The 12,816-nt window shown below is 47.6% G+C and overlaps 1 protein-coding gene across 2 annotated transcripts in view; it reads left to right on the plus strand.

Annotated features, from left to right (window-relative positions):
• Positions 1-3,208, plus strand: part of LKAAEAR1 (LKAAEAR motif containing 1) — a 19,083-nt gene extending 15,875 nt beyond the window's left edge. For both annotated transcript variants that reach the window (XM_087720843.1, XM_087720844.1), the window contains exon 6: positions 2,367-3,208. In XM_087720843.1, the coding sequence (XP_087576969.1) occupies positions 2,367-2,407 (41 nt within the window). In that variant the 3' untranslated portion in view covers positions 2,408-3,208. The remainder of the gene's footprint in view (positions 1-2,366) is intronic.
• The last annotated feature ends 9,608 nt before the right edge of the window (positions 3,209-12,816 follow it).

Genomic DNA, 12,816 nt, shown 5'->3' on the forward strand with positions numbered 1-12,816 from the left:
TCTCTGCCTCCGACGCAGAGCCCTCATCAGAGCCTTCCTCAGACTCCAGGACTGGCTCATCTTCCTCCCCAACCTCCTTATTGTCCAAGTCTGCCGATAGCAGTTTCTTCCCCTTTCTTTTGGTTCTTTGGAGAACAGAATAACAGAATTGGAAGGGACCTTGGAGGTCTTCTACTCCAACCCCCTGCTCAAGCAGGAAACTCTATACCACGGATGGCAAACCTTTTCGACACTGAGTGCCAAAACCGGAACATGCGTTTATGTGTGTACGTGTGCATGCTCTGGAGCTCGCTGCTCATATTGTGCACTGATAGCTGCTCGTATTGCAAACTTTGGGTTTCCAGCACGCACTATTTGGGATTGTGCCCGCCAGCCAGCTGGTCTTTGCGCCAGAAACCCAAAGATTAGCTAGCCGTGCCTGTTTTTTGGCCATTTTCAGCCCCCCAAATGGCTAGAAAATGGCCTGAAAAGAGCCAGAAAAATGGGCCAGAAATGGCCCGGAAAATGACCCTAAAAAAGATCTAATTTTGGGCTTTTTTCCAGTGTGTGCTGGAAACCAGAAGATCAGCTGGCGCATGCCCATAGAGGGCTGTGTGTGCCATCTGTGGCACACATGCCATCACAGCTCTATACCATTTCAGACATTAAATGGCTGCCCAGTGTTTTATTAAAAACTTCCAGTAATGAAGCACCCACAACTTCTGGAAGCAACCTCTCCCCCTGGCTCTGTCAGGAAATGTCTCCTTAATTCTAGGTTGCTTCTCTCCTTGATGAGTTTCCATCCGTTTCTTCTCCGGGTGCTTTGGAGAATAGCTTGACTCCCTCTTCTTTGGGGCAGCCCCTCAGATATTAAATATGGCACACTTAACGAGGCATTTGGCGCCAGATTCGGGGCAGCGCTGAATATGGGTTGAATCCCAACCTTTGATGAGATTGGCACTTTTCAGTTCTGCATCTTTAGTTCAGACTTGGAAATCTTTTTTTTTTTAAGTGAAAGTTTTAAAGAGTTTTACAAATATATACCTTCCCTCCCCCCCCCTCGACCCCACATCCCCTCCCATCCTCCCCCCACCCACACAACCTCCCAGAGCAAATACAGAGTATAAACATTTAACAACCATATACTAAAATAAACTAACTAACTTTAGCATCATCCCTTCGCTTGTACTTTTAACTCCCCTTTTGTAAAGCTAACTTTAGATAAGTTGTAACATTCCTTGTTCAGTCATTCATAAGACTTGGAAATCTTGTGTTCTGTGAAAGACTTCAACCTGTACAGATCTAACCAGATAAGCCTAAAGAAAAATAATTCTCTAAATTCATCAGGAGGTTAAATATGCCTGGGGGTATCTTGCCGTCGGGAAGGGAGGGGGTCTGAAGGATTCAAGATGGCGGGTGTAGCAGCGCCATCAAAGCCCCGCCCCTTCTACGCAACACCTGTAAGGGGAGGCGGGGCTTCTACAGCCACCATCTTGAATTTTTGGACCCGCACAAAATTCAGAAGACTCTGATAGTGATGCAGTCCTGTTTGTTTGAAACCTGTTAAATTAGCAGCCGCATAAGCAGTTGCCTCTACTTTATTGAACTCAAAATCGTCTTCTGTGTAATTGGGTTGCACCTCCTGCAAATGTGAGAGGCGGATCTATGTATATATATATTAAAAAAATATCGGCATGCATGGACCTCGTTGTGTTCCCAGGGACCTCTGGATTTCTGCGAGCATGTCAGTTGCCGCAAGTCGCGTAACTGTCCAATGCACCATTTTACCAAAAGGCCAATGCTTGAGGCTGCTTCTCCGATAAACCTCCCTTTAATTCCTTTAAACTTTCAAGAATGCTCTGTAAATGCTCACTTGAAATTGAAGTTGAATAAAACTAGTCCTTGACTTACGACTGTTCATTTAGTGACCATTTGAAGTTACAACGGCACTGAAAAAAATAACTTATGACCAGTGATTATATATATATATATATAATATATATAATATATATAATATATATATGTTGTATTTGTGCTGATAAATAACTAAAGGGAGACTAGTATAGATCTATTTCAAGCTATTTAGCTCTCATCAGCTAGCCATACCCTTACTGGGATTAGAACCTGTGCTGTATTGGCTAACAGTCGCTAAGTGTGGAAAATGGACATAAGCCACGTTTTCCATCCTTTTGTAACTTTGAAACATCACTAAATGAACTGTTGCGAGTCGAGGGCTAACTGTACTGTCATAACTTGAGGACTATCTACAATTCACGTGATTGAGCAAGGAGCCAGATCAATTCACTTTTGTCCCAAACTGTTGAAATTTGACTGACTGGAACCCCATCCTTCATTCAATTCAATCGTTTCTTGTGTTTTTATTCTAGGATTTGGATGTTCAAAGCAAACTACTTACCCTGAGATTTGAGAATATTATTGCCCTAATGTTGAAAGATTTTCCCCAAATATCTGAGCAACAATCTCAATTCTGTGAGATAAATTCCCCTACTTTGACCCCCGATGTGGCTTCTCCAAAAAAGGAAAACTTTGTTAGCATTTCTTTTTTCCCCATCGTTGCTAGATTTCGGGAGAAAGTGGAAGAAATAACCAGCAAAAGGGATATATTTGAAGTTCAAAGTAATTTCTTCATGGGGGGTTGCATTTTTAATCCAATAACAGGGGAGCAATTGTAGGCAAACCCTCTTGTAAATTTATTCTTACACTCATGTAAGAAATGAAAATGTGGAGAAAAGAAACGTGAAGCTCATGAATCTAATTCAATGTCTCTTTTGATGTAAACATACGTGCACAAATAATTCAATTTACTATTTCAAGTAAATGAGCTTCCTTGCTAACAATTTCCTTTTAAAAAAAAAATGTTTTGTCAGTTATGCTTGGAAATCGTTGCTAGTCTATACTATTTGGGATTGTGTAAAATTGTAAGAATTGTATATAAAGCAACAGTGCAAACCGATTTGTGATGTGTTTGGTTTCCAGTTTTTGCTGAGTTCTGTTTTCATTCAATGTTCCATAGGCAGCTTTTTCATGCAGATATCATAGATCCGTATAACTATATAACCCAGATGCCAAATAGATTAACAATTGCATTAACAGCCAGATATAAGAATTCTAGATTTTATTTTGTACTGTACTTAATTTGTTTTGCTGCGGCTTGCTTTGAGCATTGTATGTGCTAAGGAAGCATGTAAATAAAAATTATTTAGCCGTGCCGCTGGATTCTGCTGTCTTTATTTTTTTCCTCTTAAACAGAAGGATGGTGGTTCAAAACGCTGTGCAATTTGCACATCTGATGCAAACATTTCTTGGTGTGACCCAGAGGTGGTATTCAGACGGTTCTGACCAGTTCTGGTAGCAGAAATTTTGAGTGCCGTATTTTTAAGAGCATAAGACGCACCTTTCCCCCCCCAAAAAAGAGAGTGAAAATCTGGGTGCATCTTATACACTGAATACAGCATTTTTGGCATCCTGAAACCCCGCCCCCTTCGCAAAAATGGCTGTGCATAGCCTTTAGGAGGCTTCCAGAGTGCTCCTGTGGGCTGGGGAGGGCAAAAATGAGGGAAAAACCAAATTTTGCTTATTTTTGCCTCTCCCCCCCCCAGCCCCCTGAAACAGTCTATAAGCCTCCTAAAAGCTATGCATGCCCCTTTTTTGACAAAAAAAAATGGGCCTGTTTTCACACTTTTTTTAAAAAAAAATTGCCTCTTCAAAATCTTGTTGCATCTTATACTCCGGTGCGTCTTATACTTCGAAAAATACGGTAGTTCGGAGAACTGGCAAATTCCACCTCTGGCTGCCTCAAAAGTCCCATCTGATCAGCTGGGTCTTCTTTTGTTGCCCTGCCCAGGAGAATGGAGCTGGAAAGCAGGTTGGTAGGGTGGGGAGGGAATGGGGATTTTGCAGTAAACTTCCCCTGGAGTGGGAGGGAATGGGGATTTTGCAGTATCCTTCCCCTGGAATGGGGTGGGAATGGGGATTTTGCAGTATCCTTCCCCCAGGAGTGGGGAGGGAATGGGGATTTTGCAGTATCCTTCCCCTGGATGGGGAGGGAATGGGGATTTTGCAGTAAACTTCCCCTGGAGTGGGAGGGAATGGGGATTTTGCAGTATCCTTCCCCTGGAGTGGGGAGGGAATGGGGATTTTGCAGTATCCTTCCCCTGGAGTGGGGAGGGAATGGGGATTTTGCAGTATCCTTCCCCTGGATGGGGAGGGAATGGGGATTTTGCAGTAAACTTCCCCTGGAATGGGGTGGGAATAGGGATTTTGCAGTATCCTTCCCCTGGAGTGGGGAGGGAATAGGGATTTTGCAGTATCCTTCCCCTGGATGGGGAGGGAATGGGGATTTTGCAGTAAACTTCCCCTGGAGTGGGAGGGAATGGGGATTTTGCAGTATCCTTCCCCTGGAGTGGGGAGGGAATGGGGATTTTGCAGTATCCTTCCGTGGAGTGGGGAGGGAATGGGGATTTTGCAGTATCCTTCCCCCAGGAGTGGGGAGGGAATGGGGATTTTGCAGTAAACTTCCCCTGGAGTGGGAGGGAATGGGTTGCCCCAGCTGAGCTCCACAGCGCATGTGCGGGCGCCTCCTGCTGGCTAGCTGGTTTTTGAATTTCTGCAACACCTTCAATCAAAACACAGTTAAAGCACTATGCGAGCAATTGAGAATAAAACTATATACATCCAATAGGAACAGGAAGTGCCTCAAAAGAGCAGATACAGGTAAATTTTACCGTGTTCCCCTGAAAATAAGACAGGGTCTTATTTTCTTTTGACCCCCAAAATAAGCACTTGGCCTTATATTCGGGGAGATCCGGACCCTTACTACCTTCCCGGCCTTCCGCAAAGCCACCAAGTCCTGGCTGTTCCAGCAGGCTGGGGGGAGCTGAGAAGCATCTGCCTCCACGGAAATTGTGAATGTTGGTTTTGTTTTTAATATGTTGTCTTTGTCTCGTTCCCCCCTCTCCCTTGTCTTTTGTGAGCCGCCCGGAGTCCTCCGGGAGTGGGCGGCATACAAGACGAATAAATAAATAAAATAAATAAAGAATAAGTATGCAACTGATAGTGTCGTTTTTAAGTTTGTTTCCCAATTTTTTTCCCATTTATCCAATTCAATATTATAGCCAAAAAAATAATGATTAAGCACGGCAAAAAATAATTTCATGTTAGAACATGGAAAATGTTTAGCTCAATGATCTGACCACAGGCCTGATGAAACCAGCATGCTCTAACTGGAACTCACCGTTCAGGTTTTCCTGAAATCACAAGCAGAGTATATAGGTAGTCCTCAAATTGCAACCGTCCATTTAGTGACCGAAGGTACACCATCCCTGAAAAATGTGAGTTATGACCGTTTTTCACACTTAGTGGTCCCTGAGGTCTGAAAGGTTGGTGAGCCCTGTTCTAGCCCAACTCCATGCTCAGGAAGGAGGTTAGGTTAGGTTAGGTTAAGTTTATTTATAGGCTGCCCTTTTCCCTGAAGGGACTCAGGGCGGCTTACAACTTATATAGGAAGGGGAAACATACAAAGACATATAGGACAATACATAATTAAAAGAGTAAAGCAACATTCATTCAACATTCGGGCGGGGATGGAATATAATCTTTAACCCCAGGCCTGACGGGATAGCCAGATCTTGAGGGCTGTGCGGAAGGTCTGGAGGGTGGTGAGGGTACGAATCTCCACGGGGAGATCGTTCCAGAGGGTCGGAGCTGCTACTGAAAAGGCTCTCCTCCGTGTAGTTGCCAGTCGACACTGACTGGCGGATGGAACTTGGAGGAGGCCCAATCTATGCGATCTAATGGGTCATGAGGAGGTAATTGGCAGGAAGCGGTCTCTCAAGTACCATGAAGGGCTTTGTAGGTGGTAAGTAGCACCTTGAAGCGCACCCAGAGATCAACAGGTAGCCAGCGCAGCTCGCGGAGGATAGGTGTTATGTGGGCAAACCGAGGTGCACCCACAATCACTCGCGCGGCCGCGTTCTGGACTAGCTGAAGTCGCCGGATGCTCTGCAAGGGCAGCCCCATGTAGAGCACGTTGCAGTATTCCAGCCTAGAGGTCACAAGGGCCCGAGTGACTGTTGTGAGAGCCTCCTGGTTCAGGTAGGGTCGCAACAGGCGCAACAGGCGAGCCTGGGCAAATGCCCCCCTGGTCACAGCCGACAGGTGGTAATCAAAAGTCAGCTGTGGATCCAGAAGGACTCCCAAGTTGCGAACCCTGTCTGAGGGGTGTAATATTTGACCCCCCAGCCTGAGTGATGGAACACTGGCCAAATTACAGTGACCTTATAACGTTACAGAGATCTCCAATCCCGTCTTAAAAACTTCCAGTGTCGGAGCATTCATAACTTCTGGAGGCAAGTCGTTCCACTGGTTAATTGTTCTCACTGTCAGGAAATTTCTCCTCAGTTCTAAGTTGCTTCTTTCCTTGATTAGTTTCCACCCATTGCTTCTTGTTCTGCCTGTCTAGCTCTTATGGAAGACCAGAAGACCAGCATCTGGAAGCTTCATTTACAAATGCACAACCGGCACAAGAAAAAGGAGGCATTTTCAAGAGTTTGCAGCTGTTGTTTTCTAAGAGCCTTTGTTCGGGAAGCCAGCGATGAGGATGGATCGGGCGAAGTGTTTTTCCTTGTGTTGGGCGGCCCCTACTGGATCACAGGAGATCACAGCTTCCAAGGACACGCTCTGCTTTTTCCTTGGAACTGGAGAAAAAAAATGTGGGCTGAGCTAGGAAAAGCAGCAAAGCTTCCCGTAGTTAGATAGAAGGAAAATCCCTGCTGGGTTTGATTTTAGTTTTAGTGTTTTACTGTTTTAGTATCAAATCCTAAAAAGCAGAGACATCGCCCTGCCGATTAAAGTGAGTATAGTCAAAACTCTGGTTTTCCCAGTTGCAATGGACGGCTGTGAAGGTTGGACCATAAGGAAGGCTGAGCATAAGAAAGAATGGAGGCCTTTGAACTTTGGTGCTGGAGAAGACTCCTGCATTGAGTCCCTTGGACTGCAAAGCCATCCAACCGGTCAGTCCTAGAGGAGATCCACCCTGACTGCTCTTTAGAAGGCCAGATCCTGAAGAGGAAACTCAAAGACTTTGGCCACCTCATGAGAAGGAACGACTCCCTGGAGAAGAGCCTCATGCTGGCAACGATGGAGGGCAAAAGAAGAAGAAGGGGACGGCAGAGAAGGAGGAGGCTGGATGGAGTCACCGAAGCAGTTGGTGTGAGCTTAAATGGACTCAGAGGAAGGTAGAGGACAGGAAGGCCTGGAGGAACGTTGTCCATGGGGTCGCGATGGATTGGACATGACTTCGCAACTAACAACAACAACAAAAATTCATCCAGAATTGTAAGCCCATTTCCATAGTCAGGTAGTCCTCGAATTACAACAGTTCATTTAGGTTCAAAGTTCGAACAGCGCTGAACACAGCGATTCGTGACCGTTTTTCACACTTACGGCTGCTGCAGCACCCCCAGAGTCACGTGATTTACATCCGGAGGCTTGACAACTGACTCTCCTATATGATAGCTGCAGAGATCACGGGATCCCCCTTTTGCGACCATCCCGACGAGCCAAGTCAACAGGGGGAGCCAGATTCACTTAGCAGCCAGGGTACTCGTTTAAGAACCGAAGCAACTCACTTAACAAGTATGGGAAAGCCGTACAATGGAGCAAACGCTCTAATTTCTCACTTAGCAACATACATTCAGTGCTCGGCTGTGGTGGTTGGGCATCTGAATTTTGATCGTGTGACCATGGGGGATGCTCCAAGCGCTCTACATGGGGCAGCCTTTGAAGAGTATTCGGAGACTTCAACTCGTCCAGAATGCAGCCGCGTGAGCGATTGTGGGTGCACCTCGGTACACCCACGTAACACCTATCCTCCGTGAGCTGCACTGGCTACCGATCGGTCTCCGGATACGCTTCAAAGTGCTAGTCGTAACTTATAAAGCCCTTCATGGTATTGGACCTGGGTACTTGAGAGACCGCCTGCTGCCAATTACCTCCCAAAGACCCGTCAGATCTCACAGGGTCGGCCACCTCCGGGTTCCGTCCACCAGCCAATGCCACCTGGCTACCACCCGGGGGAGGGCCTTCTCTGTAGCAGCTCCGGCCCTTTGGAATGAACTCCCCGCAGAGATTCGGACCCTCACCCCTCTCCAGGCCTTCCGGAAAGCCGTCAAAACCTGGCTGTGCCGGCAGGCCTGGGGTTGATGAGTTCCCCTCCCCTCTCGACTTGTATGGCTGTATGACTCTTGTGTACTTTAATTACGTGTATTGTGTTTGTATCCCCTTTTCCCCTTTTGAGTTGTTCGCCGCCCTGAGTCCCTCCCGGAGAAGGGCGGCATACAAATAAACTAAATCCTAATCCTAGTCCTAATAGGTGCGAAAATGATCATAAGTCACTTTTTTTCAGCGGTATCGTCATCGAGGTGGCGCAGTGGTTAGGGTGCAGTACTGCAGGCCACTTCAGCTGACTGTTATCTGCAGTTCAGCGGTTCTAATCTCACCGGCTCAAGGTTAACTCAGCCTTCCATCCTTCTGAGGTGGGTGAAATGAGGACCCAGACTGTGGGGGCGATAGGCTGACTCTGTAAACCGCTTAGAGAGGGCTGAAAGCCCTATGAAGCGGTATATAAGTCTAACTGCTATTGCTATTGCTATTTTTAAGTGCCTGAATGGCTACCTAAACATAGGACCATAATTCCAGTCCACTGCGGCCATCATTGGCTCTATTAATTTGTAGATAACAGAATGCATTTCCTACAGGGGAAAAAAAAAGTTGAATTTTAGATAGAAACTCCTGTTTTTGCAAATCACAGGCAGAGGTTTCGGTGCAACGGAAAAGACACAGGTAGTCCTTGATTTGCATGCGTGTGTGTGTTTCATTTAGTGACTGTTTGACCTTCCAAAGACACCAAAGAGGTGATTTACACACAGGCTCCACACTTACAACCAACGCAGTGCCTCCATGCTCACGGGATCAAACATTGGGTAGTTGGCAACCAACTAGCATTCACGAGAGTTGCAGCATCTATCGGGTGGTGGTGGGTGTGACGCCATCTCTATTTGTGACCCTCCCAACTGGCTTCCGACAAGTCAGTGGGGAAAGTCAGTTTCGCTTCAAGTGCTCATTAAGCGAATCTGCCCCCCCCCCTTAACTTTGCTTGTCAGAAATCAGCTAGGAAGTTCCTGTTGTAGCCTGCCAAGAGTTGGCAGCAGATTCGGACAGTGAGGAGGTTGGGGAGGAACCTGGGCCAGTCCTGGAGTCTGGGGGAGGCTCTGATGAGGGCTCTGGGTCGGAGGCAGAGATGGGGCCAGAGCCATCCGACAGTTCTCAGCTGCCTTCGGAGTCAGACATCAGTGAGGCAGAAGAACAGCTGGAGCCTGTTCCCAGTGTGCCCATGCGCAGAGCTGCCAGAAGAAAAGAACAGCTCAGAAATCAGGGTTGACTTGGGAGTAAAGCCACAGGTGGACGGTGAATGGCCCCTCCCAGAGGTAATAAAAGAGGAGTGAAAAGGGGAGTGGGCTTTTGCAGGAAACAATTCGTTCATTCGTTCATTTCAGGAGTGTGAAGATCTGTCCGTGAATCTCAGAGACTCTGTGCCCAGCCTTTCCTTGCACAGCGCCTCATTTGGAAAATATTGACATGGCAGCTTTCCAAGCTAGATAAGGTCTGTGGTCATAAATACTCCTTTGAAAGACTGTTTGCCAGGCCTTGGCTGAAGGTGATTGGGAGGAATTCAAATTCGTTTAATAAAAGGGGTTTTGTTGGAACTAAGAATCTGCTTTGCGTTCTTTTGGGATGCCCAGGTCTGAACAGTTCCGAAATAGCAATCACTTGACCCACTGCAACTGTCATAAACGATGCCCATTGGCAAGCGCCCGGATTTTGATCACGTGACCGAGGGGATGCTGCAACCGTCACAAGTGTGAGGAGGGCTGTATGTGAAATACCTGTGGTTCGCTCATGAGGCCAATGTTGAGAAAAGACACGGACACGATCTTTCTTGGGATGAGGCGACCCAGATTGCGGGTCTGGGAGCCCCTTTTATTGAGATAGGACAAAGGCAGGAGGAGCAATCAGCATGTGATTTAAGACAGCCTGTCAAACTACAATTGCTAATCTACTGCTCAGGGAAGTTCTGTCTATATATGGTCAAATCCTGGGCGTCGTTGGGTAAGGCACATCTAGAGTGAACTATCAGGATGTTATGTTATGCATTATCAGGATATCAGGATGTTATGGAGTTTGTTTTTTCCTGTGTGGTTCAGCGTGGCTGTGCATGCCCTGTTATGCACTGGGCCATGGGTGACCGCCACACCTACACAAGGAGTTATATGACAACAGCCATAAATCACTTTTTTTTCAACGCTGTTGTGAACTTTGAACGGTAACTCTACGCATGGCTGTAAATCTAAGATTACCTGCATTCTCCTCTTGCAATTTCTGCCTACCCTGAGCTGGGAGATGTTGGGATCTCTTTGTAACTTCTCTCGCCTGGGCTGGATCAAGGCTTAGTCCCATTTGTATAGCAGTAGAGGGGAGACTCCTCAAGGTTGATTTCAATTCACTTCAGCCCAATAGATTTCAATGGTGATGCACTGATGATGTTACCTAGTTGGGTAATGTGAAACGTCTGCAAGAAAACCACCAAGGTCAGAGAGCAGCAAACATCTCTGAGTTCTGCTCCTCCTCCTCCTCCTCCTCTCCATAAACTCCACTACCTAGTTGGGTAATGAAATGTCTGCAAGACAAAAAACAAGCTCAGAAAACAGAAAACACCAAGGACCCCAGTCTTCATCCTCCTCCTCCTCCTCCTCCTCCTCCTCCTCCTCCTCCTCCTCCTCCTCCTCCTCCTCCTCCTCCTCCTCCTCCTCCTCCTCCTCCTCTCCATAAACTCCACTCCCTTTGAGCACTGATGATGTTGCCTAGTTGGGTAATGAAACGTTTGCAAAATAAAAAACAAGCTCAGAAAACACCAAGGACCCCAGTCCTCCTCCTCCTCCTCTCCATAAACTCCACTCCCTTTGAGCACTGATGATGTTACCTAGTTGGGTAATGAAACGTTTGCAAAACAAAACACAAGCTCAGAAAACACCAAGGACCCCAGTCCTCCTCCTCCTCCTCCTCCTCCTCCTCCTCCTCCTCCTCCTCCTCCTCCTCCTCCTCCTCCTCCTCCTCCTCCTCCTCTCCATAAACTCCACTCCCTTTGAGCACTGATAATGTTATCTAGTTGGGTAATGAAACGTTTGCAAGACAAAACACAAGCTCAGAAAACACCAAGGACCCCAGTCCTCCTCCTCCTCCTCCTCCTCCTCCCCCTCCTCCTCCTCCTCCTCCTCCTCCTCCTCCTCCTCCTCCTCCTCCTCCTCCTCCTCCTCTCCATAAACTCCACTCCCTTTGAGCACTGATGATGTTACCTAGTTGGGTAATGAAACGTCTGCAAGAAAAGATTAAGCTCGGAGAACATCAAGATTCCGACAGTTCAACCTTGAGCTGCAAATATTCTACCAAACTTTTCGAAGCCATGTACGCAGAGGCAGGTTGCTCCCGGTGAGGACCGGTAGTGGTAATTGGGCATGGGTCGCTGAACTGGTAGTGATGGGTGGGTGGCCACGCTCCCGAACCGGCTCGCTCCAACGCTCGCCCTTCCCTCCTCTTCGCCACGCCTGTCCACACAATTGCCTCCTACTGCCTACACACGGGTAAGCAGCATGGGCTGCTCAGGGAGCTCAGAGGCTTCGCAACCACCACCCCCTAAGTGGGATCGAGCCTCCCTACCGCCTCGATGCACAGAGGCAATAGCAATAGCAGTTAGACTTATATCCCGCTTCCTAGGGCTTTCAGCCCTCTCTAAGCGGTTTACAGAGTCAGCCTATCGCCCCCAACAACAATCCGGGTCCTCATTTTACCCACCTCGGAAGGATGGAAGGCTGAGTCAACCTTGAGCCGGTGAGATTTGAACAGCCGAACTGCAGAACTGCAGTCAGCTGAAGTAGCCTGCAGTGCTGCACTCTAACCACTGCGCCACCTCGGCAGGAGGCGGCAGTTTCGTTTGCTGCCTGTGAGCTCAGAGGGCGAGGGGGTTTCAGCAGCCAAGAAGGCAGCAGATTGCTGGCTTGCTCACTCAGCTGCTGCCTCCCCCCCGCTCCGCCCGTGGAGCTCACTGGCAGCGAACAAAACCATGCACTCTTCGGACCCTCCAGCCCCGTGGCACGACATAAGCGCGAACGTCAAAATCGCGGCGATAAAATCGCGGCGCTAAAGCCGCGACGTCATCACCGCGCGTCATCACCGCCGCGACAACAGCGCGGCAACAGAAGGGCGCTTTAAAACGGCGCCGCGGCAGAAAGCTGACTTCATTTAAGGTAAGCGTTAGGATTAGGTTTAGGGGTTTGTTTTAGGGTTAGGTTTAGGGCTAGGTTTAGGGTTAGGTTTAGGGTTAGGTTTAGCATTAGGGTTAGGTTTAGGGTTAGGGTTAGGGTTAGGTTTAGGGTTAGGTTTAGGGTTAGGTTTAGGGTTAGGGTTAGGTTTAGGGTTAGGGTTAGGTTTAGGATTAGGTTTAAGGTTAGGTTTAGGGTTAGGTTTAGGGTTAGGTTTAGGGTACTGAGTGCTTGGGAATGCACAATTTTGCCCTCCGCGATTATGTCATCGCGGTAGGGTCGCGTTTTTCCTTAACACTTAGAGCGGCGCGAATTAGTCTTCGCGCTTATGTCTCCGCGCAGAAGGGCTTCGTGGATTTGTGGTGGAACCCTCCAGCCCTCCTGAGTTCAGTTTGGCGCAACTCGGGTTGCTGCTTCCTTTGGCCTTTTTTTTTTTTTTTTA

Source organism: Thamnophis sirtalis, unplaced genomic scaffold, assembly GCF_051295495.1.
Source record: "Thamnophis sirtalis isolate CommonGarterSnake01/CBP01778 unplaced genomic scaffold, rThaSir2_p1.2 scaffold_7, whole genome shotgun sequence".
Classification (NCBI taxonomy): domain Eukaryota; kingdom Metazoa; phylum Chordata; class Lepidosauria; order Squamata; family Natricidae; genus Thamnophis; species Thamnophis sirtalis.